Here is a 16,440-nt window from a genome sequence, read left to right as displayed (position 1 = left end):
AACAAACCGGGTCACGTGAGCGGGGACACGGAAGGGGGGGGGTCAGGTCACGTGGCGTCCGGCGCCGGCTCGGCCCTCGCGCGGCCTGGCCTGCTGGTCACGTGACCGCGGGCCCGGTTATATTACCTACAAGCACAGCAATCTTGGTCTAACCTTAATGGATACAAAATTCGGTATTGATTTGTTTAATATTACTGCTTAATGTCACCAACTAATTACATAATGGCTTCAGCGACTTGAATCCAATTCAACTTGGTGGTAAGACCGATATTAGACAAGTAGAATTTCTGCCTTGCACACCTTGATGGCATCAGCCGTAATAATCTGTACTGGTGGTTCAGTTGCACGTACCACGCTTCATGTGCATCAAAACAAGAAGTGATAAGATGTGAATCAGAGCAATTCTATCACTGTCTGCAAATCTGTCCCAAAGTGTTCTTTGTGTGTGTTGAAGTTGAGACAACAATCAGGTTTTGAGGCATAAAAAGGGAGGTGTTGCGTTAGTAATGGTGTTTGGATGCTTATTGACATGGAGATCCTGTTCTAAGACACCACGTAACTGGCACAGGTGGGCGATCCAAAGCTTTCTGTGAAGCTGTTGGTGAGGAAATGAATCGAGGGCCCTAAAGCCGACTCTAACCTTGCAAACATTTGCTCATGCAATGATGATGTTGCAGCAGTTGCCCCCAGATTGGGAAGTCAGTTTGGCGGTGCTTGGGTCCTCTTCTATTTCTGCATCAGCAGAGCTCCTCTCCAGCTGCTCTTCCCCCAGCCTGTACTGGTGCATGCAATTATTTCTACCCAGGTGCAAGACTCTACACTTGCTTTTGTTAAACCTCATCTGGTTTCTTACTGCCCTGCACTTACTGATGTTGTTCCTTGCATTCTGTGTGCTCTGTCCTTGGGAAGCAAAACAACTCGAGTTGATTGTGAAGAACTGGTAATGGAAGATTTGATACATTGTATGGGAATACATTGAAATACAGATTATATATAAATAGCCATTTTGGTCCAACAAGTGGATGGCAAGCCTTCTGTTACACTGAGCCAGGATTTAGTTTTGCTCCTGACTCTAAGCAAGCAACTTTGATTACGTGTCGGGAATGAACACAAACATTTTGTTAGTGGCTGGGTACAGAGGACAAATAGGAGATTTCCTCACTTTCTGTACTGTTTGTACGTTCTGAGCTACACTAACCAAAACATGTGAATACACATACGCTACACCATCTCCTGTGCTGTGATTTCCATTCAAACAACGCTTATCACCTGAAGGTAATCTTTATATTTTTATATGTGGGTTCTTTTCCTCTCCTTGAGATGCTCCGTGAATTGTTCTGGTAAGGAGCAGCAACTGACTGTGCTACTCTGCTCTATTAGTATTTTACAGCTTCCATGCTCAACCCTTTTGTTTGTATCCCAAGCACTGGAAGTCCCTGGGAGGAGGGAAAAACAAGTATGTCCACTGCTGCGGTTTGGAGTTCTTGTTCATTCCATCTGAACAGAGTATAGGTGGGAAAAACTCCCTGTGAGCAAAAAGCTTGCAAGGCTCGGGGTTTTGTCAGTTGAATCCTGCTCTTGCATTTGCAGTTCACTTTGTGGCACAAAAAAAAAGGTACTGAAACCTGCAGGGAAAAAGGGTTAAAAAGAACCTTCCCTTTCACCTTATGCAAATACACAGAAATACTTGGCCAAGAACGGTATGTCAGGAGTGCTGCTGGGGATGTGGAACAGCTGTTTGTTTTTTGTCCTCCCCCAAAGTACTATCTATTTAAATATTGACATGATCTCTTGCTAAAACGCCTTTCTTTCTTCATTATACTTTTGTGGTTCATTATTAAGTAAGGAATGGAGAAGAGGGAGACATTTGTATATGTTCATCCATTTTGTTGGAAAAATCTGTTTTGTATTCTCTGAGAAATACACTGATGTTCTCTGATTAGTTTAAGTAGTTTCACTGAGGCCCACACATTGGTACTGCTGCTTCTTTCTTTCATGTGTATTTTTGCGTTTTATAATCTGAACAGGCTATCTGAACATACAGAAAAATGAGAACTTTCAGACAATATAGCCCTGAAATCGCAGATAATTGTGCAGATAATCTTGCAAAATGAACACTATAAGTAATATTAACATAGAGCAAACCATAGCAGTTGTAAATGTGAGGTTTACGTGTTCCACATTTGATAAACAGTCCTAAACAAGGTCCTTCACTGCTTCACTTAGCACTGTGATAGCTTTAATCATACCCCATGTATCTATTTTGCAGAGACTCTCCTAGGTTACTGCATCTAAGATTATATAAATATTCAAGGCAATATAAGTGTTAAAGAATCAGCAGTATTTTGTGACTTTTAACATCTTGCATTACAAAGCTCTTGAATAGGGGCAGTAAAAATACAGCTCCTTAGGCTCCAGAGGAAAGGCTCCAGCATGTGGTTACTGTTACCCCGAGGTATTACCTTTTAAAATCAGTGGATCATAGGAGAATACAGTTAAGCATGAACGTGGGCATTGTTGAGACCTTGATCATTAATTGTAGTTCAAATTAAAATGCGTTTCATTTAAAAGTCAAATGAATTTTACAAAGGTGTTGTGCATGTGATACAGGCCTTTAAGGTGCTATTTGAAATAACTGGGAACTTTTGTTTCTTTTGATAGGAGACAGCAAGTCTATTATCTTTATATGCTGTCTTTTCATAGGCTTTATTTAGACAGACATGCAGCTGTATGAAAAGCAATGAACTGTTTGTTTTTGAATAATAACACGTATGTGTGCCAGTTATCCTTCACACAAGGATTTACCTTTTCTGTTGAAGGAGCTGACAGAACCAGAAGATTTGTCAAGGTTGGGGCTTCATTCACTAAAGTGTCCATCCCAGTTATCATTAATTTGGAAGCAATCACTTAAAAATAAAGCAGAAAATATCTTTTAGAATATATAGGCCCTGGAGCATAGGAGCGTAAAGTCAGTGAAACTGACTTGAACTGGCTATCTGCACAATCTGTTTCTCAAATACAGCCAGATTTTACTGAGAATCCAGAATGCAGTTTGGAGGAGACCCAGAGTTTGATGTTGAAATGATTTGGGTGACTACAAATCCCATGGAGCATTGCCATCGGTGTGTTTGTGCAAGCGGATTGGCATCCTGCAGGGACCAATGGCAGGCAGAGAATTCAAGACAATTCATGTGTGTCAGCTCTCTGTATTAAAAAGCGCTGGAGAGAGCTGCAGACCTGTGTGGAAATCGCCTGTTTCCCTGGGCTGCTATTAAACCTATTTGTGAGCCGTGTATCGATATAATATTTTAAACCTGCTGTGCCTCAGCTTGTAAAAGCCGCCGGACCAGCCCCGATGGATGCAATTTTGAACTGCAGACTGGATGAGTTGGAAGATTACTACAACTTGCTGGGATGTGATGAACTGTCTACGGTAAGAGCCTTTCCCACCTCCAGCTTAATAACATTTTGAATGTCCTTGTGTATCTGCAGGGGGGGATTTGAAATTATTAATCTCTAAAGGTGGAACTATTTGAAATGCTCTGCAAATCTTTCTTGCTACTTTTCTCTCTCTTTGCAAAGCTCATTTTTGTGATCTGTGTGCCAACGTTCAGATCTTAGAATGAGGCTCACATTAAAACTGTCTTATGAAACAGGGCTGTATTACAGACATAGGTGAAATGGCTTATTAAATAATTTAGTTCAACATGTGATATGGTTTTATATTGTGAGCCAACTGCATAGATTTGCCAACATGCAAATAACATATTGGCATACATTAGCAGTGTTAAAAGATGAAGAAGCTATTTATGTGCAACTGGCTGAAAGTTCAGAGCTGTCAGTGACTGACGGCATTATTGAATTTCTCAAGTATATATTTATCTCTCTTAAAAACTGCATTCATTGTTGGGAAGGAAAACACAAAGTGCATCCTTTTCATCTGTCATATTAATGATTTTTAAATGATCATTTTAGTAACTTACAACTTGATTTAGAACTATGTAAGCAGTCATATGGCTTGCACTTAAACAAATACTCTTCTTCCTAGAGATGTCCATGTAATGTTTTTGGATAGTCTGAGTTAGTGGTGAGCTATTATTTCTTTAATCTAGCTGCTGGAATTAGGTTCAGCTTTTGAAAGGGGAGTTTTGATTACTCTGCTGTAATGAATGGTAAATTCAGGGTGCACGAGAGCTATGTTTTGCTCAGTAAATTTAATCAGATGCTTTCATTTGTCATAGTGGTCAAATGTTGGTAAAATTTATGTCGCTGAAAGCCAATTAGTGAACATCGTAGGTCTGTCGCAGAAGATGATTTAGAGCTTTCCCCGAGAGAGCTTCTAATGTGACATCCCAGCAGAGGGCAGTGTTAAAGTTCATATCTAGGCTTGTTTGCAGATGCTATTTCTCATCTCCTAGCTCACATTAATACCTTACGGCCTTATTAATTAATGGATAGTTCATGCACATTTGATATTGATTTTTCAAATTGCTTCAAAACGAAATTCAAAAGGTGGAATAATTGACAGTGGGTCCTGAAAAATAATGTAGCAAGTACTAGTACTATTTTGTGAGAGAAGCAGCAGATGTTGCAACATTGTTTTTGATGTGGGAGCGCAAACTGAGATAACAAGTTGACTGAATACTATGATTCCTCCTCTCAGGATGATGTGCATGATTGCTACTAGCATTTACAAGAATTTGAAGCATTACAAGTATTTTGCAATCACACTGATTTCTATATGCATCAAGTATTTGTAGCAGTACAGGCTTCTATGCACCCTTCTTTGGGCCTGTACAGAAGCAAATTTACTCTTGCGCACTCATAGTATTTTCGTGCCTTGTGCTGATCTTCCTACTGGAGGGGCTGAGGTGATCATTATCCTGCATCCTTCATCTAATAACATTGTTATTTTAGTAGGTATAAGATAACTTTATATGTATACTATATATATATATACATATATATATATATATGTACACACACACATATATGTATATACATATATATATTGTATATATATATATATATATATTTAAATATTAATTGTATAAATGTCACATAAGCTTTTCCCAGCATATGACCACAAAATTAGGGCAGCCAGTTACGTGACATGTTGTTTTGTTTTACAGAAAAATGATGTTGTAACAAATTCTATTCCATACCAGCCTTTGCCCAGAAAATTAACTTGACAGGAAGACTGTGATCTGTTCTTAGTCTAGTTTTGTGGTATCTGAGCTAGAAAACCCATGTCATTCTGGCAGAGTTTACTATGCACAAGTGATCTTCACATGTTTTTCTTAAAGCAAACTCACTGTATTGGATTACCGAGTTTCACCAAAATGAAAATAAGAACCAGTGTGTTGATAATGAAATCAGTGTCACTGACACATGATTGTTGTTGGCTGCTGTGCCTGTGCTAAAAGTTTGTGAAGTGAACAGGAAAAGAATTATTCAACATTCTTTGTTGCTCTCCCAACCCCTTTCAAAGAGCAAATTTGAAAATCTTTTCTGTGTGTTTACTCACTTCAAATCTGATACCCTGCTTAGGTTGAACAAATTCTTGCAGAATTTAAGATTAAAGCCCTCGAATGTCATCCTGACAAACACCCAGGAAACCCCAAAGCAGGTATGTCTTTTTCTCTGTTTGAAAGTGATCTGCTTCTAAGATAACTAAAATGACAATGACATTAAATTCAACCATGACACTTAACATAATTTTTAACATAATTTATTCCTATGGAATATAGAAATTGTTTATGGAGTGTAGTCCTTCTTAGACCTATGAAGTTGGACTGCTTCCAAGCCCAGTATTATTCAGATGTCTCACTTACGTCAACTAGTTAATTTGCGTCCAGGAATAAGATAATCAGGATCATATTAAATGTACTTCAGTTTCTTATAGTGTAATTTAATTATTGGAAATAAAGAGAAGCCAGCACCACGTGAGTAGCCATCTGTTTGCAGAACATCAGCTAATGTCTCAATTAAGCACACAGTTCATCATATCCAAGCTATACCTGTGACGTCTAAGCAGCACCTGAGTTGTTTGGAGATAAACTTACCCATTTATAACCAAAAGACAGCTCTAATCTATGCTCATCTTTGTCTGGGCAGTTTATATTCTTGCAACTGTTATGATGGTTAATGCACAAAGCTTTTTATTTGGATCCATTCCTAATAATTTAACTGTAAACACTCCCCTGGGACAGCAGAGCTGTGAATGCAGTGGCTGCTATGGGAGGCTCCCGCCCCAGTGCCTCCAGCAGAGCCCTCAGGCAGCGTGCCTTTCCCTTGCAAGGTGAGATTGAAAGGCAACATAGGTAGGATGTCTCTTTGGTATTCTCTGACAAGGAACCTCTTGAGATCTGGATTTTGAGAGACAACCTACCACCTGTAACCTCATCACTAGTATCTGATTTACTGAGTAACACAAGCACCAATGGAATCACTGTAACAGACTGCAGCAAATTCTGGCTCATGCAGCAGGGTAACAAGAAACTGTTCCATGGCCATAGCCCCACAGCTCCCTCTGAAGGCAATGAAGCTTAGTAACTCAGGGGAGGCCAAGTGCCAAATGTTAGAAAGAATTTTACGCCCCATTTACCCAAACATGCTGCATTTATGTTAAATGCCTTTTCAGATTGCTGGTGAAAGGTTATGGTTTTATATTTCATCAGCTTAACTAAGCTCAGTAAAGATTAATTAAAATATCTTTATTATTATTGAAAACTAGTGATGCTAGAAAAAGGAAACTGCAGAACTGCTTCCCCAATGTGTTGTCTGTTGTTTGATTTAAGCTTATAAATTTTGATAGGGCTTTATATTTCAAAAGAAATCTGATTTGTAAAGTCGAATATATGAATAATAACAGTAATAGATCAGTGCAACGCAGGTGGCTCTTAGATAAATCTGAATCTTTATAACCTTTCTACAAATAGTAATGTGCAGCTGCATCCTTAGTAACCATTTAATGAAAAATTATCCTGTAGGGAGAAGTAAGAGCTCTCATTTGTGCAGTCAGGTATCCTAGATAATGTTTTAGCATATGTGGAAAAACTACCTAATTAAATGCACAATTTAGTTAATTTTCACTATATTTAGATTCCTCAGTGTGCTTGTTGGTCTGCTTGTCAATTTAGCTTGTGCTGCTGGCAGACCTGAATTGATGACATTGGAAACAAGTGTTGGCTTTAGCATCTTTTCGGGTTGTTTTGTAGTGGAGAATTTCCAGAAGCTGCAGCAAGCTAAGGAGGTTCTTATCAATGAAGAGAGTCGAGCGCGCTATGATTACTGGAGGAGAAGCAAAATCACCATTCCTTTCCAGCAGTGGGAGGCCTTGAGCAGCTCTGTGAAAACGGTTGGTGTTGTCTAAGACTGAGCACCGAGGTAGGGCTGACCCATAAGGAATGTTCCAGTTCCGGCACATTCTTCAGGTTGCCACTTTCATGTGTATTATCTACATGTTACAGCTTAGAAATGGATGTTCTGAGGATTGCTTTCCCTACTGATTTTGCTGGTGTGTTTCTACTGGGTTCTAATTCCCCAATGTTTGACTATTTTCTGCATTGTTACAGTGCATGATTTTTACAAATCTACATGGTCATATATTTAGACAGGTGAATGAATGTTTCCCTTTCTAATCCTTCCTGCCTCAATTCTGCTTACTCTTGATATTTGAGAGCTTCTTTAGCTGAGCCTGAGTTTAAATGTTTGATGGAAGTATCTCACCAAGCATAGTTCAGTTCCACACAGGAGTCATACTGCTGACTTCAATAGTAAAAAGCTTCAAAACTGTCTTGCTTTCAAAAGTCAAAGGCAGCTTTGAAAATGGAAATAAAAGTCACTCAAGCTCCCTTAAGAAGCATCTCAAGTAATTTGGCATACATCTGGGTTTTGTTCTTTGACTTTGCCTGACATGGACTATCCTCTCAAATGCTATGTTACCATGTTTCCTTATCTTCTTCACCCACAAGCTTTTCTAGTATGTACTTTATTTAACTGTTTATTACAATGTAGGAGAGAAAACATCGTTTTTTAAAAATTATTTTTATTTTTTAATTTTAAAGCATAGAAATTGGTACATCATTTTTTATTTTTGCATTTCTGTAGTCGATGCACTGGGCTGTCCAAAATAAGAAGGATCAAATGCTGGAAGCTCCTGACTTGAACAATAGCAACAACTTAACTAATGAGATTTGGACCCAGAAAACTGAAAACAGTGAAGATGGATTGTCCGATGGGAACAGGGAGCAAGATGTTGCAATTCCTGATGTAAAACCACAGTCTTCAAAGAATCCAGACTCCCCAAGTAAGTAAAACCAGCGGTTACAGAAGACTGCAGAAGGCAGGACTGTCCTGAAACACATCTGCTTGCTTTTTTAAATGTGGTTTTGGGTTGGGATTTTGTTATAGCTTTTAGGATTTGTTTTTGTTCTCGCTGTTTTTGAAGCTTTCACGCCTTTTTCCCTGCTTTGCTTTGCCTGCTAGCTAGTAAAACCAATGCTTGTTATTCCTAAATCAAAATGGAAACTCACTTTTCCTGCTAGAAAAAAAAGCAACACCAAAACATTAAATCATATTACATAAAACATTTAGGTTCCTTTTTTTTTTTTTTTCTTTTTCTTTAAATCCAGCATTCACTACTTATGCACAGTCTGTATCTGATGAGCTCATGAGGATTAAAAATCAAGGTTTGAAGTTTTCTTTTGTGGGTTGTTTTTTGTTATTTATTTAAAAGTAGTGCCCACACCAGAAGCAATGATGTGTTTCAGAAACTATCATCTGGCCAGTTAGTATTTCCTATCTATTTTTAGGTTAGTATATCTGAACCAAATTTAACTTACCACAGCGGCCACCCTCTGTTCTGTTTCATGCTTCAGCAGTTTCATAATGTTAGATATATATTATCAGAGAAATATTATTAAACCAAGTCCTGACATTTCTTCCCAGTTAGTTATCTTATAACATTATCCTATTCGTTAATTTAGATAATGAAATTGGCTTTGTAGAGTTTTGTAAAGGAATTAAATTTCAAAGTAAACAAAATGTCGCCCTGTTCCTTGTGGCAGTAAGCTTTCTTCATAGGTTCGAAGGTGAAACAATCAAACCCAAGAAATGCCTACTTAATATATCCAGTAGGCATATATATATATGTGCCAATAAATGCGGTCATCAGAATTTATTTATTTTTCAGAGCCTTTGTGAGCAGCTGTGTTCATACCTGATGTTAGCATGTTGATAACTTCCTTTGGTTTCACCCAGGAAAATCTGTAATATTGGATGCTCATTTCAAACAGAGATAGATTTGCCTTCCATCTTCTAGTGCAGAAGACTCACAGACTACAATTCAACATCTACATTTCAACCTGAATGAAGTAATCTAACAGTAGTAACAGGTTTCAGCTTCCTGATGTAGAAAGAGCATGTTTTAATATTCGCAGCTTATAGATAATAAAAATACAGTTCTGGGCATTAAAAAAAAAACAACATAAAAATTAAAAAATATAGGTAAGGGCCTGAGAAACTCCTCATCTCCTCTGTGTGTAGAAAGTATACACCTGCCCTTCAAGCTGCTGCCTTTCATATGCTTGGAGACTAATCCTGTCACCTTTTCTGTCTCCTTCTTCAGATTAAGCATGGGTTTTTTTGTTTACTATTTCATTCTGAGTTCAGCTTTTTAGAGTTCTCATAATTCTTACTGTTCTCCCTTGAACTCTTTCCAGGTGATATATATCTCAAAATTTGGTGTTTGCTTTAGTTCTTGTTCAAATGATGCCAAGAACGCAGCGATTATCCCTTTTAGTCAAGAGCACTTGAAAGTGACTAATTTTTTCTTGCTTTTTGGGGGAAGATGGACTGTTATTACAAACCTATAATACTGTGTTGTTTGAAATAATGATTCACTTGCCTTTCTTTCTTTCTTTTTACCCCAAGGATTTTCAGAGGGAAACTACTGGCACTTACGTTTCCGCTGGTCAGGGGATGCCCCATCAGATCTTCTGAGGAAATTCAGAAATTATGAGATCTAAAATGCAAAATACACAGGAGTGTGAGGTCATCTATTCAACAACTCGGTATTATTTGCAGCAGTTTTAAGTTATTTGTATTTTGTATTCATTCACTGTGATTTGAGCGTTGTTTGAATAAATGCAACATCTGTATCTGTTAACACACATTCTATGGTCATTACAGGTGGAGGTCAGTTTTAATAAGAAGGTTCAGTAAGCAAAGCCCTTTTCAGTACTAATGTCAAGCAATCTGGTGTAGTTATCTAATTTCTTATATACTGTTTCTTGTGTTTTTAAATATTGTGTAGTAAGTAATGTGTTTTTTAGTTCTGTGATAATAAAATTTTCTCAGCAGAAACAAAAGTCAATGCTAGATTCCAGGATGTTACTCTGTTAAATGATGATCTACCAAAAGCTGTATGACAATGGACTTGAAACTGTGCTTGCTTCTAAACTATGTACTTTGGTTCTCTACTGCATTGTACTTACCACAGTGATTTGTAATGCATGCATTCATGATACTTCTACAAGCCTAACTTGTTGGACAGTTGTAATTTTACAATATAAAGGAAATAAGAACCTTATTATTATCCAGCAAGTAACCATGGTGGATCAAAAATCACTTGCGTTCTGTCATAATAAGTAAGCTTTTTGCACCAACAATTTGTTTTAGAAGGCAATTCCAGAACCTTGCTTTACTGGACAGAAACTCTTCTTGTAAAGATTTGTTGGTGGAAATCCAATATCTCTTGTATGCCAGTGTTGTCCTAGCTTAGTAGTTACTTTCTTCCCTTCTATGGCCTCACAAACAGCGTACAAAACCCTGATATGACCCTAATTATGAAGAATCAGGCCAGCCTGCTCTAACATGTTTAAAATCTTACATGATAAGTTTTTGACATGTTGAGTGACTTCTCAAATCCTGTATTGTGTGTAGTTTGCATTTGCTTCCTTCTTTGTAATCCTGACTAATATATCAGCTAATTGGCGTTGTGTTTTTGTGTGGGCAAGTGATTCCGACAGCAACAAATAAAACTGCATACATACAGAAAGGATTATTGGGTGGGTTTTTTTTGTTTTTTTTTTTTAATGATCCCTCTTGAATTTCTTGTAACTTGTTCCCAGCAAGGAAACACTGAAGGGAATCAGTTATGGATCCAGGGAATCTCTGTGTAAAGTCTAATCTAAGAACTGTGGCCTTTTCTCAACATGAAGTCGATTGTATGGCATCTATTCTTCCTGAAGAAAAACATATGGTCTTATTGTGCCAGTGGTGTGATGTGCTGTCTGTCCTGCCACACTTCTGCTTGATGCTTATTTGCAACAAGCTGTAATGCACATACCTGCTACTGCGATACAGATCATGTGTACATATCATTAGATATGTTCGTATTGTTGTTCTGATGTCAGTTTTCTTTACAGGAGCTGACACTGGTGATAACTCCAGTAGTGTTTGCACCAATTAGTTTATAAAGGCTCAAAGCAATGCTGTTCTACTGTTATAGTTACACTGATTCTACTTTGATGACAGAGTAGTGACAGCTATTTTTACAACGCATCATCCTTCTTATACAAAATTATTCTGTGTTCTTTTTCCCTTGTGAATTTTTCAGCTGAAAACAGATAATAGTAATAATTCTTTGTAATATCTCCTAAATATTATTACATATTTACTTCTCTCTATTGGAAGGTATCTGCTCAAGAAAGATTTCAGTCCATTTTATCATGGAAGGACAGTACATAAGGTGAAACCAGAGGAACAGAAAAAGCCCTAGTCCATGTGAAGGTGTATGGGAAATTGGTAATCACAGCCTGAACCTCTGATCAATCAGCTGAGGCAAGTGTTGGGTCAGCTGTGGGAGCACAGGTGAGAGTAATTTAGCTGTGCTCCCAGAAGGGGTGAAGCTTGATTCCACCTCCTCTAGACCTCATTTAAGGGCTGACCACCACTAAGGCAGCATCTCTTAGAGATTGCTCCCTGGTGGAGATTGCCTCAGCATTTCCCAGTGAAGGCATCCATATTGGTGAGTTTTTCCTCATAAATAACCTTTTGAATATCTGTTACCATCTTTGTTTCCATCGTTGTATCGTTCCACCTTACAAAAGGGCACAAAGTAGTTTTTTGGTTTTTTTTTCTCTCCTTTCTGAGAAGATGGAAATGCAACTAGCTGGCCTACTTGGGGAGCAGCCTTCTCTCCCCATTTTACTTGCAGAGGCTGTATGCTTTAGTGGATGATTTAGCACCTAATTGATGTGTGAGCATATAGGAGATCTTTGAACAATGAAACTGTTTTTTATGTCTTTCAAAGTGTCTGTTTTGGCAAAACACCTGTGGGTACTTTTTATAAATGAGTAGTTGCAGATATCAGGAAGATTCTGAGGCCCACATTTTGCAACATACCTGCTGGAGATCAATAGTCTTACATTTACCCTAATGTAGAAGTCAGATTATTTACTGATGCTCCAGTATGTTGATGCAGACATTTCTTATACTTGTTTGGTAAGTTCCAATTCTTTTCTATTTCAAATAGAACTGAGTTAACTTGCTCCTAGTGTAGCAGAAATACTGAGTCATGGCTTGAACCAGTGATTGAGCACCTGGTGGGAAGGCAGGGCCATCCAGGGAAGCTCAGGTGCATGCAATGCTCCTGAGTGATTGGAAGGGGTGGAACCAGAATCCATCCCTTTCCAGACCTTATTTAAGGATTGGCAGAGGAGGTGAGAGTATCTTGATGGAGATCCCTGTGTACCTGAGGCCTTTCAAAGGTAAGGAGCTTGTTTCCTTTATTTCTGTGCCCACAACTGTTGCTTTGAGCATATCCTTATTTGCTGCAGCCTAGGACATTGTTGCTCTGTTGTTATTGCTATGCTTTCCATTGTGTTTTGGTGTTAATGCCTAATAAGCCCAGTAGTACTAGAAAACAGGAGGAATCTGCTGTGCAGCTTGTTTTGACTCTGGAGCAGTAGTGGTGGGACCTCACGTGCTGGCCAACAAGAACAATTAATTGGAATGAGTGGGCACCCTTGTTTTCCCTCATTGTAAAAAGGAAAACAATGGCCCCCTGATATCCAGGCCTTGATGGGTTGGGACTTTACCCCCCTCCCCCTTTCTCAAGCAGAAGGTGTTCATTTTTTTTCTAGTTGGGTTTTGAAGCAGGTTAGTAGCATTGCTAGTAGCATGGAAGGACCCAGTGGCTCATGTGATGTGGATTGTGATAATCTAGTGCTTTGGCCTCTGCACTGGTATGCACAAAAATTACTTGGCTAATACTCATGCTTAGACATAAATTGGTGGATGGGATGTATGCTGAGTCACTTGAGCTTTGAAAAGATGTAATTATAACAGCTAAGTGTATGTGGCTTTTTAGTAGGTAAAGGAAGAGTTTAGCTGCTTTTTAATGGTAACAGCTGTGAAAGGCCAGCAACAGCCACAGGTGGTGCATAATGATTAGGAGCTGTAAGACACAAGTTAGGCGGGGGGCAGCCACCTGCAAGGGCTGTGCGGTAAGGTCCTATTTTCCTGTTTAGCTCTTCTTATAAGTTGTTTATGCAGATCAAAAAGAGCCTTGAACATGCTGGATGTCTGGGGAACTTGACTTGGTGTGTCTTGTACTATAAAATTAATATATTTCAAATTCCTGCTGTAATTCCTGGATATGTGCAATTTCTGATTATGTAAGACTGAGAATATTCTAGTCCTTATAAACTTCTTGTTTTGCAAGTATTTTGTTTCCCAAGTAGCAATGTAAGAATTACGTTGATGAATACAAATAGTATAGGACTTAAAAGCCTCAAGTTGAGTACAGGTGGATGATAGGTAAGGCCATTTCCTGAATGGTTGTTTTATTCTTCAGGAAAGAGGTGGGGAGGGAAATACAGTACATAAGCTATATAATAAGAGTATCCTGATGATTAAAACAGATACTGACTGCCTTTAATTTCCTGAGCACAAACATTGCTATCATATACTTTAATATCCTGAAATAAGAAACAAGACTGCTGGGAAGGTAAGCAGCAAAGCTGTTATAAAGCTGGTGAAATTACACAGCAAAAGATAAAGCAGCTCAGTAAGCCATCGGCTTCTGTCCCTGCCAGATGAGGTGATACTTATCAGTTAGTTTATGCTGGGTTTTTTATTGCAGATCAGTGTGTGTGCATGTCCTGCAGCTATGAGTCACCAAACTTCCACTTTGACGTGTGCACTGTATGCGTTTGCTCTTTTACCTTTGCTATACTTGTTTCTTCCTTTCAGGCTAATGAAAATAAGACTCTTATCTTTTCTGCTTGTCCCAGCTTTGAAAGGATTGAGTCTGAATAATCAGTGTTGCACAACATGGAGACTGAGAAGCTTTATGAGTCTTAGGTCTCTGGTGTATATCATGATCTGTCACAGGTGGTAGAAGTTGTAGAAAGCTATTTTTTCCCTCTTTGGCATCTTCTCAATGCTTAGCTCTTGCTCCCTGATTTTGGTGAGGCAGTGAATGAGAGGGATTACTAATAAAACATGAGATTTGTTGTTAGTGCTCAGGAGATTTTTCATTCTTGATGTGTGATGTGGTTTTCAGCATGTTTGATAAAAAGATTTGCGTGCTGCTTTGTCAAAGCTGCTTTGCTGAAGATCTCAAGTGACTTGGCACCAAAAGCCTGCGGTACTTCTAAGGAGATGTAGTTTGACTCAGGTTTCAGTCCCTTCAGAAACTTGATTTATTGGAGCTGGCAGAAAAGTATGCAGAGTTGTAGACACATGGAACAGTATGTTGTTATGCCCATGCATAGGTTTTGGGGCCTGGACTCTAGTAATGGATTCATTGCTGCTTTTTCTCACTCTTACAGTTGAGTTTTAAAAAGGCAAACAAAGAGGAGACCTGAACCCAGGACTCCAGTACTGCTAATGTGCATATATAGCCTTAGTAGTCTGTTTGGCAGTCCTTAATTTCTTTCTTCTGTAATTACTAAAAACAACCACACCCTTACAAAAAGTAACTGCAATTAAAACCACATGGCCCTCCCCCTGCAGGGCCTTGATGGGAACAATTTCATAAATCTCAGTGAAGAGAGTGGGTGGGAAATAGCTTGTGTGTTTGCTCTGCAACATTGAAGGAAAGTCAGTTTCAAGCAGGAGATTCACGCTGTTTTCTGCCACACTGACTTCTTATTTTGCAATTCAGAATTTAAGATAGTCCTTTGTTTTGGCATTTGATGTTTCTGTCACTAGTGAGGTTCCAGTGGAATGACATATTGAAGATGAGATCTTTCTGAGGGTTGATTACTGGGTTGGTGATCTATAAAACAATGAAATATCCATTTTTGGAAATAAGATGTTTAAAGTAGTCAGTTAAAAAAAAAGGGGGGGGGGGGAATTTCAGAGTTGTAGTGGAGAAGAAGAAAGTCCACCCACTGTGTTTTACTTCTTGATTCCTTTAAAGCTTTTTATTATTTTGTAATGCTACCCAAAACATCCTTACACAAAATAGAGCTTCTCACATCTGTTCCAGATTAGCAGAATGTGTGAGACCTTCAAGTTAAAAAACACCAACAAAAAAGAGTTTATGTTTTTGAAGGATTAGACAAAATCAGGTCTTCTGAATGGAAAGGAAGATGTTTCTTCTTTAATTGTTATTTGAAATTCATTCACTCTTAAAATTGTATGTGCATATGAGAAGAAAGCTATAAATAAGAAGAGATGACATATCTCCTTGCTGGAGATATGGGAGCAATCAACCCAGCTTCCTTCACAAAAAAGAAAGTGCGATGAAGGAAATATAGTCAGTATAGAGCAGTTTGCTGCTGGGAGGAACTTACTTGTTTCTATCAGCTGTAGGACACGGTGGAGGAGAACATCCCCAGCTCTGCACTAGGGCTCTGTCTGTTCTGGCCACAAAGGATCAAGCTGTGGGGAGCTCAACACTAGAGCTCGGTGTCCCTGCCTCTCATTGCTGCTGATGTTTTAGTTCTCATGATGGAAATTTGTCTTGTGACATACTGCATTTTCTTTTAAATTTATTTATTTTTAGTAAAAGCAAATGAGCGCTCTGAAAGCGCTACCTAATGAGTTGCAGTGGAATAAACTCGCATTCAGCAGCGAAAGAGGGGATGAGGAGCAAAAATAACCGAAGGAGGTAGGAAAAATATAGCCCTTCTCAGGCCGCAGCGAGCAGGGTTCGAACCTGCGCGGGGAGACCCCATTGGATTTCAAGTCCAACGCCTTAACCACTCGGCCATCGCTGCTTCTCGTGACACACCGCCAGGGCACAAATCCTTATCGAGGCTTCCTGCTGCTGCTCTCCCCGCCCCGAGAGCGCAGGGCCGCCAATGGGAGCTGCCACGTCCCGGCGCACCGCCCCAAACGGAGCTGCCGAGCCGCGCTGATCCGGCGTTCAGAAGCCGTTTGTGTTCAGTATTGAGTTGATGTTCTTGCTGTTTAGTGTGT

At 39.0% G+C, this 16,440-nt stretch overlaps 1 protein-coding gene and 1 non-coding gene across 5 annotated transcripts in view; one reads left to right on the top strand and one right to left on the bottom strand.

Moving 5' to 3' along the window:
- The window catches only part of DNAJC12 (DnaJ heat shock protein family (Hsp40) member C12), a 31,961-nt gene extending 20,896 nt beyond the window's left edge, over positions 1–11,065 (top strand). The window contains exons 1-6 of one of the 4 annotated variants that reach the window (XM_085554043.1): positions 91–173; positions 3,329–3,433; positions 5,551–5,629; positions 7,221–7,360; positions 8,113–8,311; positions 9,937–11,065. In XM_085554043.1, the coding sequence (XP_085410169.1) occupies positions 3,356–3,433; positions 5,551–5,629; positions 7,221–7,360; positions 8,113–8,311; positions 9,937–10,031 (591 nt within the window). In that variant the 5' untranslated portion in view covers positions 91–173; positions 3,329–3,355 and the 3' untranslated portion in view covers positions 10,032–11,065. The other 3 variants (XM_015866384.3, XM_085554041.1, XM_085554042.1) reach the window with 3 other exon arrangements.
- Positions 11,066–16,156: 5,091 nt separating this feature from the next.
- On the bottom strand, positions 16,157–16,238 carry TRNAS-UGA (transfer RNA serine (anticodon UGA)). Its single transcript has one exon. It is a non-coding gene; the product is annotated as a tRNA-Ser (tRNA).
- Between the last annotated feature and the right edge of the window lie 202 nt (positions 16,239–16,440).

Source organism: Coturnix japonica, chromosome 8 (assembly GCF_054131305.1).
Source record: "Coturnix japonica strain WE chromosome 8, WE-NBRP24, whole genome shotgun sequence".
NCBI classification, from domain to species: Eukaryota; Metazoa; Chordata; class Aves; order Galliformes; family Phasianidae; genus Coturnix; species Coturnix japonica.
Note: the sequence above shows the minus strand (reverse complement) of the source record. Positions and strands in the feature narration are given on the sequence as shown.